Here is a 26308-nt window from a genome sequence, read left to right on the forward strand (position 1 = left end):
GGACAACATGGTGAAACCCAGTATACTACTAAAAATACAAAAATTAGCTGGGCGTGGCAGTTGCCACCTGTAATCCCAGCTATTTGGGAGACTGAGGCAGGGAGAATCGCTTGAACCCAGGAGGTGGAGGTTGCAGTGAGCCGAGATTACGCCACTGTACTCCAGCCTGGGCGACAAGAGCAAAAAACTCTGTCTCAAAAAAGAAAAAGAATAAAGATCAATTTGGAGAAATTAATGCTTATTAGCAATGTCTTGTACAGCACTTCAGTTTCTCAATACATTATCTAACTCAATCCTTACAACAATACCCTATCCCCATTTTGTGGATAAATATACTCATGTTCAGAAGGTTGAATAAATTATCTAAGGTTGAATAGTTCCTGACCTAGAGCTCGAATCTTCAGTTTCTATCATATTCTTGCCCTTACCCTGGGGTAACTAACATTCACTCACTAGTATAGGAGCTCAAATAAGCGAGAGAACATATAAATGAAGACAAAGGAGACATTCACCTGCCTTCTCTTTTCCTTACATAGAGAAGGTTGATTATCTGCTATTGTGAAGTTTGCCTTTTGAAGGATAGAAATGAGAATACTTCCTTAAATTTTGCCTCTACGCCAAGAAATTAGAGTGGTACCACCAAGTAGTTCCATTTTCAAACTATCACTGTAGCTAAAGCTGTGTGGTGAGGGCCAAGGAAGAGAAGAAGTATTCCTGCACTTCAAAATGCACAGAAATACCAGTCAGTAGCATAATATAAAGGAATTTAGTGGACAGAAGAGTTGACGTCAGTCTGGCTCCAGGTAGGCTCTTAACCCCTACCCTACACTTCTTCTTCATGGGGAAGCCAACTGGGCCACTGGAAGATTCAGCAGCTACCATTTGCAGCTAAGGGACAGCCCCCCCCCTGCTTAGCAACCAATGAATATGCATTTATGGAACACCAGCTAACTGCAACACACACTCGTCGGTACGAGGGAAAATACAGCAAATGTTAAAGGAGATGCCTTCCCTTGCCCTCAAGAAACTTAAGTATAGTTGCAAGGAAATGATTAGCAGCAAACAAAGCCATAGAGAAGTAAGGGCTAAGGTCTGTGAAACAAGCCTGGAAAATAACCTTGTCCTTGAAAAAAACAAAAAGAAAGAAAGAAAGAAAAGAAACTCCAAACCCCTTGTGATGGAAACCATTAAGTTTGCTTCACTTCTGTTTTTAGGAAAATACAAACCCAGTCTTAATGAACCTCAAGGCCACAACTACTGGAGACATTTAGGAATTGTTACCACATTCTAATCTATATATCCTCTGTCTGGCCCTTCCTGTTATTATTTTGTAAAACTTTTGAAGATCTGAGCAATGTTTAAAACCAAGAATCCCACCTTTTTTTATAAGTAATATTTAGGCTGAATAAACAAGAGAAAATAGGACATAAAGGGAAGCTAACATTGTGCCTTCATTTATAATGTATTCCCAAGTTGTGAGTTTGGTTTATCAGCAATTTATCATGCCAAATTCCAAGTCATATTTATCTATGCAGATCAAACACTTGATTCTATTTTTGCCTTAATTTTTGGGGGGGTATGTTTATGACCAAGTCATATGGTATTTTCTGTGACAGATAAAATGCACAGGTTATTCCAATCTGACTCAGCCAGTCATAGCAACATGTAGTCCTTCTCATGTCTTAAGAATGAGTATCAAGGATTCAAATGGAGTTCCAGATGGTATCCAAAAAGCTTATATTTTATGCATCACTTATTCTGTCTAACAGTAGAAAAAGAATATTTGAAGCCAAAAATAGACCTTGCATGTAGTATGTGGAAGAGTAGAAATTGCCCTGATAGTTTAACAATTTGAAATTTGAGACATTAATTGTTTTATGAAGCATTCGTCACGTCATATATAATATTTTATGCCTATCATATATATACTTATTATGAAATATAAAGAAATTATGCATTCTATCTAACTAAGACTTTGTATCCTTGACCAATATCTTTTCATTCTACCACCTCCACCCTAGCCCCTGGAAACCACCCTTCTACTCTCTGCTTCTACAAGTTCTACTTTTTTACTGAGATCACGCAGTATTTGTCTTTCTGTTCCTGGCTTACTTCACTTGACATAATGTCCTTCAGGCCCATCCGTGTTGTCAAAAATGACAGAATTTCCTTCTTAAGGCTGAATAGTATTCCATTGTGTATATGTAGCACATTTTCTTAATTAATTCATCTGTTGATGGACACTCAGATTGATTCCATATCTTGGCTCTTGTGAATAATGATGCAGTGAACATAGGAGTGCAGATAATCTTTTTGACATACTGATTCCACTTTTTTGGGATATATACCCAGTGGTGGGACTGCTGAATCATCTAGTAGTTTTTTTTTATTTTTTTATTTTTTATTTATTTATTTTTTTTTTGAGACAGAGCCTTGCTCTGTCGCCCAGGCTGGAGTGTAGTGGTGCCATCTAGGCTCACTGCAACCTCTGCCTCCTGGGTTCAAGTGATTTTTCCTGCCTCAGCCTCCTGAGTAGTTGGGATTACAGGCACATGCCACCATGCTCAGCTAATTTTTGTATTTTTAGTAGAGACGGAGTTTCACCATGTTCACCAGGCTGGTCTCGAACTCCTGACCTCAGGTGATCCATCCACCTCAGATTCCCAAAGTGCTGCAATTACAGGCGTGAGCCATGGCACCTGGCCTAGTAGTTCGGTTTTTAATTTTTTGAGGAACCTGCATACTGCTTTTCATAATGGCTCTAGGAATTTACATTCCACCAGCAGTGCCCAAGGATTCAGTTTCTCCACATTCTGGCTAACCAATCTCCTGTCTTTTTGAGAACAGACATTTCAACAGGTGTGAGATGATATCTCACTGTGGTTTTGATTTGCATTTCCCTGATGATTAGTGATCTTGTGCCTTTTTTCATATAACTGCTGGACATTAATATGTCTTCCTTTGAGAACTGTGTATTCAGGAGAAAATAACCACTTCTCAAAGGAGTTTTATTTCAAAGTATCCAGGAAAAAAAATTTAATGGAAAATTTATCCTAGAGTAAGTTGTCTTTTATATTTTGACCCTATTTGTAACATAAATTGGATGACAAAAAACTGGAATGCAAAGGCTTCAGGAGGATTACTTACTTGCATTGTATATTGCCTTAGGTTCTTTGCAGAAAATTATACTCATTAAAGTTCAAGGCTATGATGTGATAAAACCTGTTTCAGGAAATGAGTCTACATCGCAAATCTTGAGGAAGTAACATTTGAGTTTCAAAACAAAAAAGCAATTTTCAATGTCATATCTAGGTTAACCCAAAAGATTTATTTCACCCTATTTAGCTGCCTCTGAGATGGATGCTGAAGATAATTACACTGTGGAACAAACAGTACGACGCTTCACACTCACCTCACAGGCTCTCTTATTCCCACGTACTGCCAGAGATACTCCAAAATAAAATCACTGCAACCTTTTGTGTAACATCAGGCAGTTATAAACCTTGACAGTATTATTTTCTATTTATATATAGTATATGTTATATTTTACAAGCATAAAATATAACATATTTTATAAATATAAAATAGAATATATTTATTCTATTCTCTTTGACACAAAGTGACCATAAGACATATTACTTAAGTATGACTAGCAAAATCATGGGGCTTGTCATTCAGGTGGAAACTCTTACCTAACTGTTCAGTTTTTGTTCACTGCACCATTTACATAAGGCAAACTAATGCCACAAACTGTGCAAAACAATGCACAGTGTTTGAATGAGTGCCTAAAATAAAACTCTAATGAATGGGGTTTGCAAAATGCAACTTTGAGGACACTGTTGAGTAAATGCTACACACTGCACATTTTACAAAATTTCATTGAAGAACACGTGGATATTCTTTTTAGGATTATGGAGGGAAGCAAAATTTCGGCTCCTACATGCAGCTTTTGTGGCCTTTGTCTGAAATAGTTATCTTCCATTAATTATTCAGATATCATTCATTTCCTAAGACAACATTTAGGGAGACTGCCTTAAGTACAATTTGTCCACTACCCAGATAAGAATTCTTTTTGGTGGAATGTTGATAAATATTACTTGGCAGTAACACCAAGTTAAAATATTTGTTTCACAGTTGATGTTAATAACTATTATACATAAAGTGAATTTTACAAGGCATACTCAGATCTAAAACAGCAATATGGAGGCTCTTCAAATCCATTGAAACTTTATACCAGCCTATGGAAGTAAGGTTTTTATGCAAATTCTCCAAGAAATATGCTCTGAACTTTTAATTCCTTAGATTAATAGAGGAATTATATCATGATATAACTAATAGGTTTGTGGTACATATTGCTGCTGCTTTAATCTAACTCCGTGTCTTCCCACTGTTCTATATAAATTAGATATTTCATTATCTGAAAACAGTCAACCCTATCCCATGGTGATAGCTCTAGGACTCCTTTTGAGTTCATTAAATCTGTATTCTCAGTCTCCCAACTTCTGGTTAATTCAAGCAGAAAAGTCAACTAGCCCATGAACTGAAATAGTGTCATCTGAATATTTTTTTATTTTGCAGTGTGATAAAAGTCTCACACTTTTTATTTCTAAAAGTTTCTGCTTTCATTGAGAGCATAATAGGCAATCCACCCTTATGTAGTCTTATATACAAAGTCATAGTCAGGCTAAATTCAAACACCCATGTGAGATAGAAGCCAAGGTTTATTTTCTGGAGAAAAGCCACACATTACAACAAAGTGAACAATGAAGCCAGCATCCTTATCACTGGTGACCAAAACATTTGTGACTCTGGGCATTGGACCCACAAATGCAATAATCATTCTGCATAGGAAGTAAGTTTTGCTAATTAAAAATGGATCTAATATATTTTCTACTCTTCAGCCAAGAATTAAAAAGTAATAGTGAGAAATTTAAATCACTTGGGGGCTACATTGAGCCATTTTGGAGAAACAGTTCAGAGAATGTCATGGCAGCCTCAAATTGCTGCTCAGGAACAGCCCAGCTCAGAAGATTGCAGGAAGGGAAGAGCATAGTCATTCTTACGTGAGAACTGTCCTTAACCAGATGAACAGACTCTCCATTTTTCACCCTGGCTTTGTCTCATTTAAGTCCCAACCAATCTACCTATCATTTTAGGTTTTACTATCTGGTAGTATTTAGGGGCTTGGCGGGGGAGGAAACCCTCAATACTCAGAATTAGACTTGGTGATAAAAATCTTGACACATAAACAGAATAAAGGGCTTTCATTACTCCTTTAAACCACAGTGTCATTCGGTCTCCAAAAAGGACTGTAAGAATTTCTTTCATCAGGGGAAAGAAAAAAAGGACAAGAGCCTGCATGATGTAACGGAACTCTCATTAAACACAGCAGGAGCTTTAACTGGAATCCAGGGTAAGGTGAGGTACCAGGTTAGAACAATTTACTGCTTCTATTACAATTTTGATCACAAGGACTGATTCATGTCATCTAGTTTCTTTTCCTTGTCACTATCACTGGTGCCAAGAATACATCAAATTGAAATTTAAGAGCCTCATATGTTTCTGTATAACCCAGTGATGGGTTGTACTGCTTTGACCTTCTTAAATGTCCCTTTATTTGATTTGATATCTATTCCCATAGAAAAACTATAATGCTTTGCTCGGTCAAAATATTAATCTTTCAAAACCTCCCTGGCTTAGAAAACCATAATTTCTGTAGAGAGAGACGGGTAGAATGTGGACTGAATCTAATTTTATTCTAAAGCAATTAGCATTACATCATCATAGCAGAAATATCTAGAATATTACCTCATGTCAGTGATCTTCTGAGATGTTAAAATGGAGTATTTAAAAATCTGAGTTATTTCTTTTTCTTTTTAAATGTTACATCATTAATTACATATTCATCAGCCAAAATATTTTATGCTCCGAATTTGAGCCGATATAATATGTAAGAAGTGTTCAAAATGAAATTATTGGCTGGGCGCGATAGCTCATGCCTGTAATCCCAGCACTTGGGGAGGCCGAGGCGGGCGGATCATGAGGTCAGGAGATCGAGACCATCCTGGCTAACACGGTGAAACCCCGTCTCTACTAAAAAATACAAAAAATTATCTGTGCATGGTGGTGGGCGACTGTAGTCCCAGCTAGTCAGGAGGCTGAGGCAGGAGAATGGTGTGAACCCGGCAGGCGGAGTTTGCAGTGAGCCGAGATCGTGCCACTGCACTCCAGCCTGGGCATCTCAAAAAAAAAAAAAAAGAAAAAGAAAAGAAATTATTTTAGTCTATTTTGTCTTTTAAAAAGAATATCACAGGGATGGACCTCCCAAAAGGATTTTTAAATGGGATTACATATCTGACTTTTAAAAAAAAAATCTGACCTTGAGTTATAGTGCCCCAAAGTAAGCAAACTTCCAAACACACACAATATGATCAGAATTGAGTTAAAATTATCATCAGGGGCTTAATTTCTGAAATTAAAAAGGAAATGTTATTTCCTTATGGAAAAAAAAAAGGAACCAAAAATGAACTGCAAGGTAGCTGATTTCTGTCTATGTTAAGACTTAGGTAATGGGAGAAAGAGAAAAGGGAGGACAGAGTTAGGAGAAGAGCAGGGTTTAACAATTGCAGGTGCAAGACTCAGGTGTTTTTAGAACCCATTTGCAGAGAACCCTGTTCCTCCCATTAACTGCTGCCGTTTTAAATCCTGGCACCAGCTCTGAGGACTGCAGGGTCCATAGCCAGTGCCCCACTCTACCCAGTTTAAAGACACCACTGCCTGGAAATGACAGGGGTTTTTTTTTCCTAAGGAAAGAAGTGCTTTCTGCCACTGTATATATAAGCTGGCAAGCTTCAAATAAAGTGCTTTTGTCCTTTCTGTCTATCAGAAACCGTGCAAATCGAATTGCCGTAAAACCAAGGGCAAGAGACCTCTATCCTGCATTCTTTAGCATCTGATTTTATCCTTTACTTTATCCCCAGGCACTTTTCAAAAGGAAAAAATGAGGTTGCATTTAAATTGAGTATTTAGGACTTCCCGAGAAAACCTCCCACTAGGCTAATATGATTGCAGGGAAAACAAGAGAAAGGAAAAGTGGAAAGGGAATGTGCTAACAGATCTGGGCCTCATCAGCAGAGCCGTCCTGAACACAAGGCCATGGTCAGCCATCTGGTCCTGCAAACGACGTTTTCTTTACGGTCATTAAGAACACCAATGTGTCGGGACACAAACAAGTATTCCTTTCAGAGATTATGACACATTTTCTCCCAAAGTAGTATATTAATGACATTTCCAGGGCATTCTTTACTATCTTTTATATGTGATCAGGAAGTCTAATACATATCGCTACTTCTTTTACAAAACCCAGCATTAGCCAAAACTAAGGTGTCAAATAAAATTTTGCCTAGGATGAATAAACAGAAGAAATTCTTATGATACTGCACTATCAATTCCAAATTAAATAACAACAAAATGATAAGTGTTAAAATTCATGTTAATGGTTGTTCCCACACAAGCCGGAAAAAAAAAATCTTTCTGAGAAGTCTTTCACGAGTTAATCCTACCTTTCAAAGTGTTCAGTGGCTCCAAATTCAGTTACTGTTTCCTATCAGTTCTTCTTTCATTAAGTCTCTTCCCTTTTTTTTCTCTTTGCACTATTTCCCTTAGCCAGGTACATAACCTGATGTGCCTTATTCGTTTGTGTCTTAAGTTTGTTTCCTGATGACATACCTTTCCAGCAATGCCATCTGGGGAGTTTGGGCAACTGTACCACGTTAGGAGGAAACCCTTCTTCACAGGAGAGTGTGCCTTTGCTTCAGGGAAGCAATCAGGATTTACTTGGACTGTGGTTGCAGCTCACTTTTAAGGATCTCCCTAGAATGCAAGCAACTCATCAATGAGAATCTGTGCAGTGGCTGTCACTGGGTAGCATCATGCTATGTGGAGTCATAGCCTTTGATACAAATAACAGTAAAGATAAGAATGCTATTAAAGGAATCACCCACAGAGGTTAACTGGGTATTGTCTCCAGACCACCTTGAACAAGAAAGAACATTTTTATCAGTCATTTTCTTAGTTTTAGCTGCTAAAACAAAGTACCATAGACTAGGTGGCTTATAAACAACAGAAATTTATTTTTCACAGCTTTGGAGACTGGAAGTCTGCAATCAGGCTACCAGAATGATCAGATTCTAGTTAGGGCCCACTTTGGGCTTGCAGACTGCCAATTTCTAGTTGCATTTTCATGTAGCAAAAAGAGATTGAGCTAGCTCTCTGGTCTTCTTATAAGGACACTAATCCCATTCATGAAAGCTTCACCTTCATAACCTAATTACTCTCCAAAGACCCCACCTCCAAATACCATCACATTGGGAATTAGATTTCAAATACAAATTTTGGGGGGACACAAATATTCAGTCCATAATAGTAATGATTATTCATTACACATAGGGCTCTAAATGTGCTGGCTCCTGACAATTTTTACTCTAAACTCTCTTTATTAGCTTGTCAAGCATAATTAGGGCAGTGACCTTAGTGAAAATTATTGAATTTCATTTCCTAAGGACAGATATTGAGGAGTTTTTCTTCACTAAAAATTCATGTTCTGCTACAGCTTTCATCTGTTCCTATTTTGTGAGATGGAAAATCTTTTATTTTATTTTTATGTTTGGATTGACCCTTCTTAATAAAGTCAGCATGTAATATGCTTCATATGCTTCTAATATGTGCTTAATTTTGCAAAATGTTTTGGATACCAGATTGCATTTCTCTTCCAAAAAAGGTACCAGCCTACAAAACCTTGCTGTTATTGTTTTCAATTAGTTCATGGAATTAAATGTATTAAATCACCAAATGTTTTATCCTCTGGCAGAAATTATGATTCTCACTGAACATCCATATGAATCTGGATCTGGCTGGGCCTTTATTAAGTGACACAATTTCACTAACCGAATAAACAAATGATACAAAGAAATTTGGTTTAGCCTTCTAAAATTCCAATGGTGTTCAATAAAGTATCTCAGAATGGGTGTTCCAGGACTTTTATGGCACAAGACAAAATGTATTGCTTATTTTAAGAAAATAAGCTAAATAATGAGGAGATTCTTTTAGCAGATCCTCAGGATGTGCTAGGTTGAATCATAGGCAAATGATATTTGATCTTTGCACCTGTTAACACATTGAACCTCACCCTAGAAATGTAGAGCTAGAAGAAAGCCTTCTGGCAGTTTTAAAATAGATTGATTTACTGCAATTTATCCAGAAGCTTCACCGTTTTCACTGGCTATATGTGACTTTGGCCTCTGTGGAGCTATATCCTCATTTGTAAAATTGGTTGTGAGGTAGGTGGACAGTTGACTAAATAATCTCTTAGAATAATTCTAATATCTGTGGATCTAAAGCATCCAGGGGTTGAATATGTTTCTTTCTGGCCAAGGAAAGATGGACCTGTCAATAATACCCAAACTCATCTTCCGAAAATCCTCTTTCCCAAGATACCCACTCTCCCTTGGGTTATATTATCGTAATGACCAGAAGCCCCTGCCAAGAGGCAACTGTTAACCTGGGAGGTCTATATTTTAGGTCACAGCCATCTGCTTATACTTTCTCACAAGTTAGTGCACAGTATACCCATCATTTTCTTCCCTTTTCCTTAATTTATTAATTTTACTAATTGCATAATTAATAAAGATAAGAAGATTTTACCTGCTTGCCCCCATCTGGTAGTTTGCAGATACCTGGCCTGATGACAACAGACAGTGATGAGATACTCACCAAGTTTACTGGGGCAGGAGGCCTCCTAGAGGGAAAATGAGAAAATGAAATGGGGAAGGGGAGTGAAGGACTAAGGAGGTAACAATCTGGACTCTCGCAACTGCATGGCAAGATTGGCACCCAAGCTGGATTGCAAGGGAGGGAAGGAGATCCTTATCAGACGTAATCAGAGCTCAGATCCAGGGCTTTGGTGTGTGTAGAAAGAGGGAAAGACAAAGAACTTAAAACAGAGCTGCCATTTGACCCTGCAATCCTATTACTTGGTATATACCCAAAGGAAAATAAATCCTTCTACTAAAAAGACACGTGCGCTGGTATGTTCATGGCAGCACTATTCACAATAGCTAAGACACGGAATCAGCCTAGGTGCCCATCTATTTAGGTTGGATAAAGAAAATGTGGTAAATATACAGCATGCAATACAACATGGCCATGAGAAAAAATAAAATCCTGTCCTTTGCTGCAACATGGATGCAGCTGGGATCCATAATCCTGAGTGAACTAACACAGGAACAGAAAACCAAATACAGCATGTTCTCACTTATAAGTGGGAGCTAAACACTGAGCACACATGGACATAAATACGAGAACAATAAATTCTGTGGACTACTAGAGGGGAGAAGGAGAGAGGTTTGTAAAACTACCTATCAGATACTATGCTCAATACCTGACTGATGGGATCTGCACCCCAAACATCAGCATCAGTAATATTCCCATGTAAAAAGACTTCACATATACCCCTTGTATCTAAAATAAAACTTGAAATTAAAAAAAAAAAAAAAAAAAAAAGAGGCTGGGCATAGAGGCTCACACCTGTAATCCCAGTACTTTGGGTGGCAAAGGTGGGCGGATTGCTTGAGCCCAGGAATTCGAGACCAGCCTGAGAAATCTGGTAAAACTCTGTCTGTACAAAAAATACAAAAATTATCCAGGCATGGTGGAGCGCACCTGTAGTCCCAGCTACTGGGGAGGCTGAAGGGGGAAGATCACTTGAGCCCAGGAAATGGAGGTTGCAGTGAGCTGAGATCACACCACTGCACTGCAGCCTGGGTGACAGAGCAACTCTGTCTCAAAGAGAAAGAGAGAGGAAAGAAAAAAGAAAAGATGGACAGATAAGAAAATGCCCTTGGAGATTAAGAGAAAGCAGCAACATAGGACCCTGGATAATGTGTTTGTTTAATAACTATCCTGACGAGTTCTCTGACTATTCCCAAATGAGTACGAGGCAATTCAGGCTGAATCAGCAGATGAGCCCTCCAGAATCTTATTTATGTACAACAGACCTGCATGCACATTTACTAGAATGAGCCCCTCTCTCTGGTAGTCATGTCTGTTTCCACTGATTCCATCTGTTTCCTCTCTCTCCCTCCTATCCTGCTAGATCTTAATTCCTTCGACCTTCCCTGTTTTTCTAAGTCCCTTTCTTTCCCTTGTTATTTAACCTGCTATAATATGCAATTCATGTCCTCTGCAATAAGGAACATGCACTTCAGAGTTCTGTTGACATCTTGTATTCATTTATATTTAGTGAAAGAATGCAAAGGAGTCTACCTGGCAATATTCACTCTGCAGGAAGCAATAATTATTATTCAAATTAAAAGAAGCAGTAAAGGGAAATTCAGAAAAAGTGAAATATACTAATCTTCAGCTTTTCATTTCAGCCTACAAGGAAAAAATGAAGGAGCTGTCCATGCTGTCACTGATCTGCTCTTGCTTTTACCCGGAACCTCGCAACATCAACATCTATACTTATGATGGTGAGTTACCTATGATAGACATGCCCCTGCTAGCTAGATCATTAAGAAAGGTTGATATATATTTGTTTCTCACAACTCCTGATATAATCACATCAATATTTTGTAGATCTCACTATTGACTTGCTGTGTCTAGCTATTATGTCCAATTGATTACCTATTGCTCAAAACAGTTTGAATTTGGTGCTAATAACAACACATCAATGTCGGTTAAGAAATGTGGATGGATTCTTATTAACAGCCACATACAGCATATCAGCATCCACAATATGTCTAAGGCCTTTCTTTGCAAATAATATAATAGGCTAAGACATAATTGGAGAAGATCATAATTTATAAGAAAATGCTTTATACTTAGAAAACTCAAGAGAAAGAATCAACAACCATCACTGTTTTTGCTTTATTGTAGTCTTTATATAGTTTCTATATTTGGTGTATACATGTCAACAAGCTAATGATAATAATAATAATAACTGACTCAATAAATAAAACTGACTTACAACTGAGGCCCTAGATAAAGAGGGTCTGAAAAGAAAAGCCTAAAGAATTAGCATGGCAATTAACATTATTGAGGTGCAACTCTTTAGTTTTGATTTATCCTGATTCATTTTGCTTACTTCGGCTCTGCCACAATCCACATGACATTGGGCAAATGGATACTTGGATTATCTGAGTCTCATTTAACTCTAGCATCTTCCTCTTGAGGTTGTTGTGAGATTTAAATGGTTTAATGTAAGTCAAATACTCAAAGCCAAGCCTAGCTCATTATATCACTCTACAATGATAGCTATCATTATCAACATCATCCTTACCTAATTGAGTCAATTTAACTAAAATATTTTATACAGTTCTATGTATCCTAGATATCCCTAAGGCATATTTTGCTAACTCTCAGGCTCACAATTATTTTTCTTTTCCACATATGTAAAGAAAGACATTAACAACAAGACAAACTGACCTTGTGGCAGTTAACCCCTTCTGTGCCTTTAAAGCCTATTCGAGGACTCAAAGGCATTTTCCTTCCAAAGTTATTCTATCATGGCACAAAAATCATAAATGCTAGTTAACTGTTCCATAAGGAAGTGTCCTCCATGTGAAAGGAATTCTGTCTCCAAACAAAACATTCATTAGAATGCAGGGCCAATGCCTACTTTGTACAAATTCATTCGGTCAGCAAATAAATTAGACAGATCTTTATTATTTGCTAGATGTAGCTGTGACGAAGGATCCAGCTATGTTTCTTACAAGACTCTAATGTCTAACTATGGATTGTCATTGAGGATCCAGAGTTCAATACGGCGTAGTCCTCACCTTCAAAGAATTCAGGGCTTAGTAGAAGAGTCTTACATGAACGACCAGAATGTAGAACACAGAGTGGTTAGGACAAAGGAGCCAGGGATGGTTTTTGCTCGGTTAGGGATTGAAAAAAGGGGAAGAAAAAATGTGAAGTTATGTGTGAGCTGATTCTTGAAATAAGCTGTTTTTATTTGCCTGTGTTCTCTCATAATCCTTTTCCACAGGCTTCTATAATTTTTATTGAGCTATATTTAAAGTTGAAGTTGAATAGATAATTCAACAGTGCTTGTAAACTGTGCTTCCTAAAAGAGTCTGTAGAGAATTTGAAATTTCTGCCGTCTTTAACTTGACCTGATATTTCTACGTTGGATAATAATGTGACTTGTTTATTACAGGCAAACATTATAACAAGAAATTATTATTATTGTTTACATTTGTAAGCACTAAGTATTTGGCTTGTGCTTTGCATTCAGCATCCTTTATCTTTTAATCTTCACAACCACCTTAGAAAGAAGGTACTCTTTTTACTTCCATCTTTTAAATGAGGAAACAAAAGCATAAAGAAGTTAATTAACTTACCTAGTGTCAAACAGCTATTAAGAGGGGCTTACTATTTGGATGCAAATATAGGCAGTTCTAATTCCAGAGCCTCTAACCTAAGCCATTTAAAACACTATCACCTTATCAAATAAGCTGTTTTTATTTGCCCATGTTATCTTATAATCCTTATCCATAGGCTTACATATTTTTTATAAAATTGTATTTAAAATTTAACTATAATCTTGGATGCCATCAGGAAAATGAAAAACATTTTTACATTTGTGAAGGAAAAAGCCCACATCATTTTCAATATACTTATTGAGTTAGTTTTATCTAGACTATCTATTAGCAGCTAAGGATCTGAGGTCAAGTCCTGACAGTCTGGCATTTTACTTGGCCACAGCCTCTACATGCACTAACCAGGCTGCTAAAAGAACATTAATGGGGACATAACCTACTGGCTTGGTTGCCACAACTTTAAAAAGATATTAATAAATTAGAGAGCACTTAGAGGTTAGGAAATAATACGGTGGTAAAGATCTAGAAACAGTGTCATTCTGGGGCACTTGAAGATGTTTAGCCTGGGGGAACAACTTGAAATGGAACATAACTGTTTTCAAATACTTGAAAACTGGTGGTGCACCACAGAGAACGGCCTAATCATGGGTAGCTTCACACCTCAAACAAGGATCAGTGGGCTAAAACCAGAGAGATGGAGTTTGGTACTCAAAGAATGCTCATCTGAAATTGAGGGCTGACCAACGAGGTTCTTTTAAAAATCATTATATTTTACTAAATTGTGAGTTCTGTAATTATAAATGTCCTAGCAGGTGCTAGTTATCATCTTTTCTATTATAAATTATACTATTTTATATTATAATTTCTATTATGCAGGCTTAAAACATAAGAGTCTGATAATCTGCTTATCTTTCATACATAAGCCACTGATAGAAAAAAAATGGCTAACCATTCTTCAGTTCTTTTTCTTAATTGACAAATAAAAATTGTATATATTTGTGGTGTATGGCATATTTGGAATTATGTATATATACATTAGAGAATGGCTAAGTCAAGCAAATTCATGTATGAATTACCTTACACACCTATCATTTATTTGCGATGAGAACAAAAAATCTACTCTTTCAGTGATTTTCAAGAATACAGTACATTGTTATTAACAATAGTTAGCAGGTTGTACAATAAATCTCTTGTGGCCAGGCGCAGTGGCTCATGCCTGTAATCCCAACACTTTGGGAGGCCAAGGCAGGCAGATCACGAGGTCAGGTGTTCAAGACCAGCCTGATCAACATGGTGAAACCCTATCTCTACTAAAAATACAAAAATTAGCCGGGCGTGTTGGTGAGCGCCTGTAATCCCAGCTACTCAAGAGGCTTAGGCAGGAGAATTGCTTGAACCTGGGAGGCGGAGGTTGCAGTGAGCCGAGATAGCACCACTGCACTCCAGTCTGGCAACAGAGTGAGACTCTGTCTCAAAAAAAAAAAAAAAAGAAGAAGAAGAAGAAGAAAAAAGTATCTTGCATTTGTTCTTCCTGTTTAACTGAAATTATGTATTCTTTAACCAACATCTTCCCAGTCTCCACCCCTATCCCCTGGTAACCACAATCCTACTCTGCTTCTCTGAGTTCAATTTTATGAACAGTCCACATGTAAGTGAGATCATATGGGATTCATCTTTCTGTGCCTAGCTTATTTCACCTAGCATAGTGTTCTCCAGGTTCACCCATGTTATCAAAAATGACAGGATTTCCCCCAACTTTTTAAAGGCTGAATAGTATTCCATGTGTATGTGTACAAATTAGATTAGTCAATGTTGCCCCTCCCTCCTCCACCACAGTGGCTCTTTCCCTGGCTCCTAGCTCCAGCCGAGGTACACTAGAGGAGGATATTCTAAGCAGCAACAACACAGGAGCAAAGACATTACAATGGGGTGTTGGCTTATTGCCCCCGTTAAACTGTAAGCATCTTGAAGACAAGGACCCCATCACAGAGTGATGCTGTCATCCCTGGAGTGGACACTGTGCATGATTGATGACTGGAAGCAATGAATATACAGAAGGGCAAGACAGAAATCAGCAGGATGCTTTGCATAGCAGCAGTGACTTTGCCAAATATGCCCAACTGTTCAGGGAGTTATATTGGTTCTAACGTAGCTCCTGTGATTCCTAAGCACAGGAATGGTGATAATACATATAATGGTGTATGCATATATATTCATATCTATATAATGATATCTCATTATATGTGAGAACTGGAGGACTCCGTTATTTTTCTCGTCTAACCAAAAAGTGCCTACAGCTATGATAATTTCCAAAAAAAAAAATCTGTGCTGCTTGATTTTCATGCAAAGCTCATATTTATTCAAAAGGGAAATAAAGCTTAATTTAAAATCAATTTAGGCTAGGTTTTTCTAAGTATGCTTACCATTATTCAACTCCCTATAGGTATTGTCAAATTTCTCAATATTGTAAATATTCTGTTAAAATATATCCATAGTTATACTAAAGACAGAGAGGTCTTATATGTTCTAAACAACACAGAGTAAATGCTCATAAACAGCATTTTATTCCTATCTCCCAGAATAACAACACTACTTCCAATTGCTAGAATCTCAATTATTAAAATAAACCCATGCTGCAAACTTTATATGCTTAACATTTCTCAAATGTTCATTTTTCAGATATGGAAGTGAAGCAAATCAACAAACGTGCCTCTGGCCAGGCTTTTGAGCTGATCTTGAAGCCACCATCTCCTATCTCAGAAGCCCCACGAACTTTAGCTTCTCCAAAGAAGAAAGACCTGTCTCTGGAGGAGATCCAGAAGAAACTGGAGGCTGCAGAGGAAAGAAGAAAGGTAACTTTTTCCATAGGTTTTCCTTCACTCTCTCCCTCCCCTGCTCCTCCCTCTCACACATGCGGGCACACACATACAGAGAACAATGACAGCTGAACCTGCGCCATCCCAACATGTATAGGTTTTCAGTAAACACAGAGCCAGGCTAGATGGGGTAAAAACTGTAGATAATATGCTAATTTTAGGCTAGCCAAACCAGAGCTCTCAGAAACCCAAAGAGCTTCAGTGCCCTAGTGCCCCTTCCCCTATACTGAATCCCCTTATTATAAAAGCCTCCCTTCCCTAGTCCATCAGGCAGACGCACTGTAGAGAAAACACAGCCCTGTCAAACTCCAGTGGTGGGGAGGGGAAGGAGTGCTGCTTCCTCCCTCTCAGGATCTGTGTCACCCCCTGTGTCAGGCGTGGTTTTCCTTGGAATTACAAATTACCAGATCTTCCCTCCAAGATCTTTCCTGCCCGGATGCTGTTCTCTTGTTCTCTTGGCCACAGGGTAAGGGCCAAGAGCTTGCCCCTTTCCTCCTCAGAGTCCCACTGCCCGCCCTGGAAGTTGGTCCTTCCAAGATCAGGACCTTCTCTGAGAGCTTTGAATATGTTCTTTATCTTTTTCTAAGCCTTGATTATTTTTTTTTCTCTTTTTGCCATTGGTCCCTGCTTGTATTAAAGAGCTTTCCTTTCGCCAAATTTTTAATTTTCCATAATCACATGGCTAAGAAGAGCCAAGGGTATTAATATTTGAGAACATTCAGGTATCCTAGGGACTCTGTACACAGACAGAAGTTGTCTGAATGTGCCTGTTCCAACCATGTGGTTATGGTAGTTAATCCCATCAAGGTACTCTTGATCATCCAAAAATGGAATTATTTTAGGTAATTAATCTCCTACGTTGTATTTCCCATTACTTTTTATGATACAATTTTAGAATCAGGTAATCACTAAGAACATGTTCCCTGCTTTTATGATGTTGTTTTTTTGATGTTTTCTGTAATTTTATATACATTTTATATACTATGCATCTGTATAGTTTTCTGTAATAGAACACTATGCTAGGTGAAATAAGCTAGGCACAGAAAGACGAATCCCATATGATCTCTCTTACATGTGGACTGTTCACAAAATTGAACTCAGAGAAGCAGAGTAGGATTGTGGTTACCAGGGGTTAGGGTGGAGACTGGGAAGATGTTGGTCAAAGAATACATAATTTCAGTTAAACAGGAAGAACAGTTAAATAGGAAGTTTTATGATGTTGTCTGTAAAAAGTCAGCCAACACTTTGGACGCTTCTATGTTGGATAATTAAAAAGAGAATGAAGATAGTCCTTCTCCTAAAGATTGAATTCTCCAAGAGAGAATGCAGGACAAACACAGATGTGCTGTGTATAGTATATGTGCATATATACACACATATATGTACACAAATATGTGTATTATCAAATAATAAAGCTCAAACGTTAGAAATCCTTAGATTAAATTTTCTAAACAAGAAAACACTAATATTTGTAGTTGAAAAAAAATCCTCCTATGATGTGTAACATGCTGATCTCAATTTTTACCTAAGAGTGATGTTCTCCAAATGTCTGATGAGTATTTCATATATATATATATAAAATTACAATGATAATTGGTATATAGAGATATCTATATTATAGATATATTATATATAGCTATCTCTATATATTAGATATACCAATTATAGATATAGATATAACAATGGTAACTGGTATATATGTGATGTGTATATGTGTATATGTATACTGTAATTATATATTAATATTGTATACATATACCATAATTATATATTAATATTGGTGTGTGTATGTGTGCATGTGTATATATATATAAAATACTAGTTATCATTGTTCTAGATTTAAAAAGCAGGAACCTGAGCTACTAACTCAACTATATATATATACAGGAAGTAGTTGCTTTAAAACATACCAGTTTTTTGTTGTTATTTATAGTTTATTCTCATAGTAAAGCTAAAATAAATTATTCAAAGTTATCAAAACTTTGCTGACAACAGATATAAGCAATGCCTAAAACAGTGGAGAGCATGTTGCACCCAAAGTAGTTTAAGTTCTGACCCAAGCACTGGCATCTTATAGGCAATAGGTAGAGATATGAGTCATAGGTTGACATATATTGAGATGCTGTGCCTTGATTAGAATACAGAGCCAGTGACTGAGGTGAAATTAAAACTCAAACCAAAATTCAACATCCTGATTTAGGATGTTGCTGGTGTTTCTAGGTAATATACTTAATTTGAAAGAAATAATTGAGGATAAAAAAAGAACTGGGATCATCAAAATTAAGTAGGTGTTCTTATAAAAGTCCCTGAGGTTACTAATTAATGAATCTGATAAAGCTCCTGCACCCTGACAGCAAGAAATTATCAATGATTATACATTTAAATAATTGAATTGAACTAGAAACCGGCCACATGGTTAAAAGACATTTACAAATGTAATCATCCAGTGTTATGATGCCCAGAAAAAAAGTATTCCTTGGAACACTTTAAAAGCCATATTCCATCACCTTTCCAGTTATTTGTTAAAAATTTTGTAATGCAAAAATCACCATACAGATTATGTCCTAGTGGTCAAGTTTTATTTGTATCTTTTTATTTTTTGTTGTTAATGGTAGAGTTTTAATTAAAAGAAAATACAACTAATTAGCAGAAAGTGCCAACTTTAAAAAATCACTAATTGATTTTACTCTTTTGGGTTATACTGACTTAATTAGCACTAATTTAAAGAACTATTAATTCTCTTTCAAGAGTCTTTAGCAAGTGCATATATCTCCGTAATTATGTTAGTAAGGACATGCCTATAACCAAAACCCAACTCAACTAGTTAAAACAAAAAGCAAATATGGAACCAAAAAGTCTAGGAGTGGCAACAGCATTAGGAACAGCTGGATCCAGGGATCACAGTATTATCAGAAAATTTTCTTTTAATGCCTGTCATCTCTTCCTGCATTTAATTGGTTTCATTACCAAGAAAGTTAAATTTCAATAGTCAGTTCCAAATTATTATTATTATTTTTTTTTTTTTTTTTTTTTCTGAGACGGAGTCTGGCTCTGTCGCCCCGGCTGGAGTGCAGTGGCTGGATCTCAGCTCACTGCAAGCTCCGCCCCCCGGGTTTACGCCATTCTCCTGCCTCAGCCTCCCGAGTAGCTGGGACTACAGACGCCCGCCGCCTCGCCCGGCTAGTTTTTTGTATTTTTTAGTAGAGACGGGGTTTCACCGTGTTCGCCAGGATGGTCTCGATCTCCTGACCTCGTGATCCACCCGTCTCGGCCTCCCAAAGTACTGGGATTACAGGCTTGAGCCACCGCGCCCGGCCCCAAATTATTTTTCTCGCAACTTAGTGACTCTGGCAGAAACAGAACTTCTTTTTCCCAATATTTAACGAAAGTCCTGAAATTGAGTTTCAATGGCCTGACCTGGATCACATGTCCAACCTAGAATCAATCATTGTGGCCAAGAGGATGTAGTAGTTTGATTTGCTAGCCTGAATCACATGCCCACCACTGACCTGCAAAGGAGTTTAACTAAGATCTCTGGGGTAAGAATTGTGGAGGGTAGTTCCCCAGAAAAAATCGAGGTGTTCTCCCAAGAGGAAGGGGTAATGGATCTTAAGTAAACAAAACTATAGATGTCTACATTTTCTATCTATAAATGTTTAGTGTTCCTATAACAAGTAGAATAATTATTTAGTTCATACTCTATTCAATTTGCAACACTCTTCTGTTGCCCTGCTACAGTTATTTTCTTATAGATGGAATGAAAACTATCAATCTAGGCAGCTCTGTGAAACAGTACTGTCCAAGGAATATAATGTGAGCCAGGCCGGGTGTGGTGGCTCATGGCTATAATCCCAGCACTTTGGGACGCCGAGGCAGGTGGATCATCTGAGGTCAGGAGTTCAAGACCAACCTGGCCAAAATGGCGAAACCCCACCTGTACTAAAAATACAAAAATTCACTGAGCATGGTGGCGGGGACCTGTAATCCCAGCTACTGGGGAGGCTGAGGCAGAAGAATTGCTTGAACCCAGGAGGTGGAGGTTGCAGTGAGCAGAGATGGTGCCATTGCACTCCAGCCTGGATGACAGAGCAAGACTGCATCTCAAAAAAAAAGGAAAGAAAGAAATATAATGTAAGCCATATGTGTATTTTTAAATTTTCTGCAAGCCACATTTTTAAAATAAATGTGAAATGAATTTTAATAAAATATTCTTCACCCAATATATTCAAAACATTATTTCAATATGCATATAATCAATATAGAAGTATTAATGAGCTGTTTCACATTCTTTTATCATACTAAGTATTTGAAACCCAGTGTGTATTTTACATTTACAACTCTTTTCAGTTCATGTTAGATATATTCCCAGTGTCTAGTAGCCAAAGGCAGCCAGTAGCAGATACAGATATTAAAACAGAAAACATCTAGGGAATAATGGGGAAACTTTAGGCCTAAGTTTTTAAAATAAATACCAGATAATTATTCAGATTCAACTTTACTTTTACATATATATGTATTCTTTAAAAATTACATTGATATGGTAACTCGGAAAGTTCAAAATACATTTCCATTCTATGGCTTTAATCTTTACATCGTCAGAGCTAATGCAAGTGTGAAGTTTAGGATGCACTGTAAGTAATAGGATCTTCTAAATCTCACGCCCTCTTGTTCAGCTACCTACTCTACTTCTATTTCAGTTCCTCACTGTGGGGAGGGGATTTCTCTGAACCTGGGTTTCATCTCTTACTCTCTTTCATGGTAACCAGGTTTTCCTTTGTAGCACCTAGCACAATTAGTAAGTAATTAGTATTTATTGGCATATTAGTATTTATATGCATACGTATTTGTTTAACCCTATGTCTCCCACTAGATTATAAACTCCATGAAGATAGAACTTGTCTTTTGTTTAATAGTGCTTGGCAATAGTTAGTACTACAAAAAATATTTTTCTTTCTTATTCAACTCCTGTTAGCCATTGCCTGAGTTACTACAAATGTTTTTAAGTGAATAAATAAATAATAACTTACAGGGCCAAATGTGAAAGTGGCAATATATAGCTTGTTTTGATTTTTTATTCCATCCTCCCATCCTGAAACAATTACAGGCACTAAGTTTCCAAATGACATCTGAAACAGTACTAAGGAATTCCTAGTCTGGGCAAAATCACTCAGTCAACAAATATTTATCAAGCACTTACTATTTGGTAGTCCCCGTTCTAGGCACAGGGGATACTCATCAACCTTACATTCGAGTGGGGGAGAAAGAGCTAATAAATACATACGCAGCATATTAGATGACACAAAATTAGCAGGACAAAGAGAACTGGGGGTGTGGGGGTGAAAGAAGCTATAATATATAATTATTACTATATATAATAATATAATTATTGGATAGTCAGAAAAAACCTCTTGAGTAAGAGAACATTTGAAAAGAAGCACAAAGGTAGCAAGGGAGTAAGGCAGGCAGCTCTTCTCTGGGACCTGAACATTCAAAGTAATGAGAGTAGCAGGTACGAAGGCCCTGAGATAGCAATGTACAAGGTGCGTTTGAGAAATAGCACACAGGCCAGCGTGGCTGAAGCTGAGACAGCAGGGGGAGAGTGGTAGCAACTGAAGTCAGAGGTAGCAATTAAGGACTTTGACTTCGCATGAAATGGGAGATTATTAAGGATAATAAAACGATTTCACTACTTTATGTGAGTCGCAGCATCTTTTTAAAGAAGTATCTGTTTTTTAAAAGGGGGAGATGACTAGAAAAATAAATAGTATTAGATAAATAGAGAAAACACGAAAACGTTCTAGATTAAGACAGTGATTCCAGAACTAAGGATCCACAGAGGCAAGAATGCAGAAAGTGTGTGTTTCAGAGAAGTGGGTAGACCAGTGGTTTGGACTAGTGGATTTGGCTAGGGAGTTTGAGAGTAGTGAGGTGAGATTAGGGAGGGCTATGAATGCCAGGTGAGTGCGCAAATTCCATTATATAAGCAGTAAGGAGTCACTACAGACTTTCCAAAAATACATACACGTTCCACTTGGCCCACAGGTTAGCAACATTCCATTGCCCTGGACCTATTTCCTTTCCTATAAGTTACAGGTTTCTGAAGATTCTACCTAGCGAACATATTACTTTTAAACAAGTATTAATAAATTATCTTACCATGATTATAATCAAAGGAATCTGTAATTGCTAATTATTTCTGATTAAAAGATAAAAAGTTTTGCACTGAATTGACATAATTCTAACTCAAAGTAAATATACAGATAGACATGGATATAGATGTGAAGTGTGATTTCTGTTAGGGCGTTTTAAACATAAAAAACCTTATGAGTTCTCCTCCCTCCCCCCTACCCTTAATGCCTTGAAGGCCTCTTCCTGGGACTTCAGGGATCCCTTCAGGGAACTAATGACCTAGGCTGTGTTTGGGGGGCTTTCTGGATTTATAGCTGGAAGGGTGCCACAGAGGCGTCTCTACTTGGGCTCAGATTCACTTTGTGTTCAATGTTTTGGCAATTTCCTCACCTCCCCACTCCATCTGTTGACATTACTGCAGCACTGACCATCTGGTTACTAGGTTGGAGGATACTCCCTCAGGCTTCTTTGAGGCAGAATTAATGCGCCAGTGATTAGCTAGTAGAAGAAGCTTGTCATAAAAAGAATAAGCCCTTTCCCTGCTTTTTCTCCATTCTTTGGTTATCGCTGGTAGTCGGTGATAATCACTTCTGTGAGTCTGTATCAATCTCATCTGGGCAGCTTGAAGCTCATCTCCTGAAATCAAAGTTTCCATAATGCAACTGACCCACAAGGGTGAAATGACATGAACACTTTAACCATCCATTTATCATTTATTCATTCATTCAACCAACATGTATTTGGCAAGAGGCAGCAGAGCTAGCCTAACTATACATCCCAGTTGGCCCAGGACAACTCCAGCTAACTCTTGTTGTTTTGATACCATTATTAATTATTTCTCTTTTATTCTCATAAGTGTTCCAGTTTGGACAATCAATTACATGGGCATCCTTAGCAGGGCACAGTGTTTAAGAGCATCTTTAAAACATTGTCTTTAAGAACCTGTGGTTAAGAGAATATCTGTGTTCAAATCCTGGTTCCACCACTTACAAGCTGTGTGACCTCAAGCAAGTGACTTAATCTCCCTATGTCTTCTTTCATCAATCTGTAAAATGAGACTAGTAATAGAACTTATGTCATGTAGTTAGTGTGAGAATTGGAAGGTTACTCTACATAAAGACATATAACCGGCATGGTAAAAGGGTTAACAATTACTATGTGAAGATGCATCCAGTTTCTGACCTCACAGAGATTACCTAGCAAACTAATGACTTTATAAAGAAAAGAAGTTTCTCATTAACAGAGACTGAAATGCTACCATACAATACATTCCTTTTTTTTTTTTTTTTTTGAGACAGAATCTAGCTCTGTTGCTCAGGCTGGAGCACAGTGGTGCCACCTTAGCTAATTGCAACCTCCACCTCCCAGGTTCAAGCAATTCTCCTGCCTCAGTCTCCCAAATAGCTGGGATTATAGGCATCCACCACCACACCCGGCTAATTTTTATATTTTTAGTAGAGACAAGGTTTTGTCATATTGGCCAGACTGGTCTCGAACTCCTGACCTCAGGTAATCCACCCACCTCAGACTTCTGAAGTGCTGGGATTACAGGCATGAGCCAGAGTGCCCAGACAATATTTTTAAATATTATAAAATATTCTTTATCAAATTGCGTAGAAGAAAAGAAAGTTTGATAGGTAATAGATATACAAATAGGTCAGGCCAATTAAAAGTGTCTTGAAAAAATTAATATTGTGAAAACGAAAGGATCTTAATGACATTGATAAAATCTCACCCTAAAAGAGATTAAATTAAAAAGCACCCTACTCGAACCAGTCCAGCGAGATTTCATTAGCATGCTCTCATTACTGGCATAATCAGCTTCAAAGTCACTAAGCCTCTGAAAGGAAGATGTGTTGCTTATTCTTAATAAAATGGCATAAAAGTGGATCATTAGTCACCAAACATGATAGACTTACCTTTTCCATTTGTTGGTATCTCACATTGTAGATGGCAATTAAAATGGAATCCAGGGAAAGAGGGGGTGGTTTGTATAGCAATGGATTATGAAACAAAGTACTGGATTATTCACAGCTTGACATTCAGGAAACATTCTGCTCCTTACAGAATATGGCACGTGGGCCACAGAGTCTTCCTGTGTGCTACCTTCTCGGTGAAGAAGAGCACCCCCACGTTTCTTTTCCTAGGAGCTAACCACAGTAAACCCATTACACACTTTAGCAGAAGGGCTCATTCTAAAGGTCTTTGGATTTTAATCATTTTAAATTTCCTGTTATGCTTCGGGCTCTTCAACACAAAGTGAATATTATACTCTTTGGTTTTACATAATTATATTCAATTGTCATATTTCAACAGGACATTATTTGTGACTTTAGATGGGTCATAATGGTTTTTCATTGTTAGCAGTAAAGTCAATAATTACAGACACACCACCTAACCTACTTGTGTAAAGGCATTTTTGGTACTAGGAGATTCAGTGTCTGATCAACGGTCCTGGATAGCAAGTAATGTATCCCCCAAATAATGAAAAGTGACAAGAAAATAAATATGTTTACTTCAGAAATAAATGGAAAATTAGTGCTATCTAAAATGTAGTCTTAAGTCTCATCTGTGTACATAAAATGAGTTTTATGTACCAGTTACTCAAATTTATCTTCCACTCCATTTGTACAGTAATTAAACTTTTATACTCAGTAATATAAAAATTGGTAATTAACCTCTTTGCAAAATATTAAAGTGCTCCTAAATGTACAATAAGTCTCCTTCCCTGTCTCATTGTTTTTCCCTTCATGTACCTCTCATGTAATTATTTCAATGATTGAGTTCAGTGTGAGGAGGTTTATGCCTAGGAAAGGTGCTCACCAGTAATGTGCCTCAGTTCCCATAATAGCAAGATCGAGAAGGTTCCTTAGTCTCCCGGAATGTCACGTTGAACATCTCAGTTCTATATTTTGCCCTGACATTTGCATTATATCAGCTGATCATTGTCTTGCCCTAATTTTCCATTTTAATATTTTAGTGACCTTCTATGTTAGGTACAGGTTATTTAGAAGTGTTCCTCCAAGACCAGATACTTTTTCCTTGGACAATTTATTTTTAACAACTTTTAGTGATTCTCTCACTTCACCACCCTCCCTGTCGTAAGTCCATGCAATCCCAATTCCTTTCTGCTAATCTGCACTGTCTGCACAGTCAAGATATAAAGTAAGAATACCTATTTGAACATGTAGTGAGAACTTTACTTCTTTGCCAAAAATGAAGGAAAATGCTGCCACTTTTGTATATCTCATGTTTTTTATTCTACAGCCTCACTCATTTCATGTCATGTTTTAGTGCAGTTTTCTGGACTAACTGCTTATTTTCTCATTGATTAAACTGCCTATTTGCTCATTGGAATCAGAACCAATTTTCTTCCTTGAGGGTCTGACTAGAAGATTAAATTATGTTCATGTGAGAATCAAGTTCTACCTAAGAAATGAGTTAGAGGAGTCATGGGCAGCAATATCTATCTGGATGCTACACTGTGAAAAAGGAAGGGAGGTTATGCCTTTCTGCCCCGATGGGGTAGCAGAGACCTTAGGAACTGAGGTAGATGTCCCCATGGTTATTAGCTCCACTGAATATTTTGTTCAAAAATTGGCTGCCGGACAGGTGTCGTGGTACACGCCTGTAGTCCCAGCTACCCGGGAGGCTGAGGCAAGAGAATCTCTTGAGCCCGGGAATTTGAGGCTATACTAAACTAAGATCACACCACTGCACTCCAACAAAGCAAGACCCTGTCTCTAAATTTTAACAAAATTCAGTGCTTATGAATAGAGACTAATATAGGAAGTTATAAGTATTTCCTCAGGATAGAATGCTTTCCACCATAATTGACTTCACATCCTGTATTTTTGTGTGTGTGGACTTAAGCTTTAAATATTTGAAACACAGACAATGATTAGGTCCTGCAAATGTGTGAGT

At 37.6% G+C, this 26308-nt stretch overlaps 1 protein-coding gene across 1 annotated transcript in view; it reads left to right on the plus strand.

Annotated features, from left to right (window-relative positions):
- Positions 1-26308, plus strand: part of STMN2 (stathmin 2) — a 54565-nt gene that overhangs the window by 14670 nt on the left and 13587 nt on the right. The window contains exons 2-3 of the mRNA NM_001265775.1: positions 11433-11528; positions 16059-16231. Of these exons, the coding sequence (NP_001252704.1) occupies positions 11433-11528; positions 16059-16231 (269 nt within the window). The remainder of the gene's footprint in view (positions 1-11432; positions 11529-16058; positions 16232-26308) is intronic.

This window comes from Macaca mulatta, chromosome 8 (assembly GCF_049350105.2).
Source record: "Macaca mulatta isolate MMU2019108-1 chromosome 8, T2T-MMU8v2.0, whole genome shotgun sequence".
Taxonomy (NCBI): Eukaryota; Metazoa; Chordata; class Mammalia; order Primates; family Cercopithecidae; genus Macaca; species Macaca mulatta.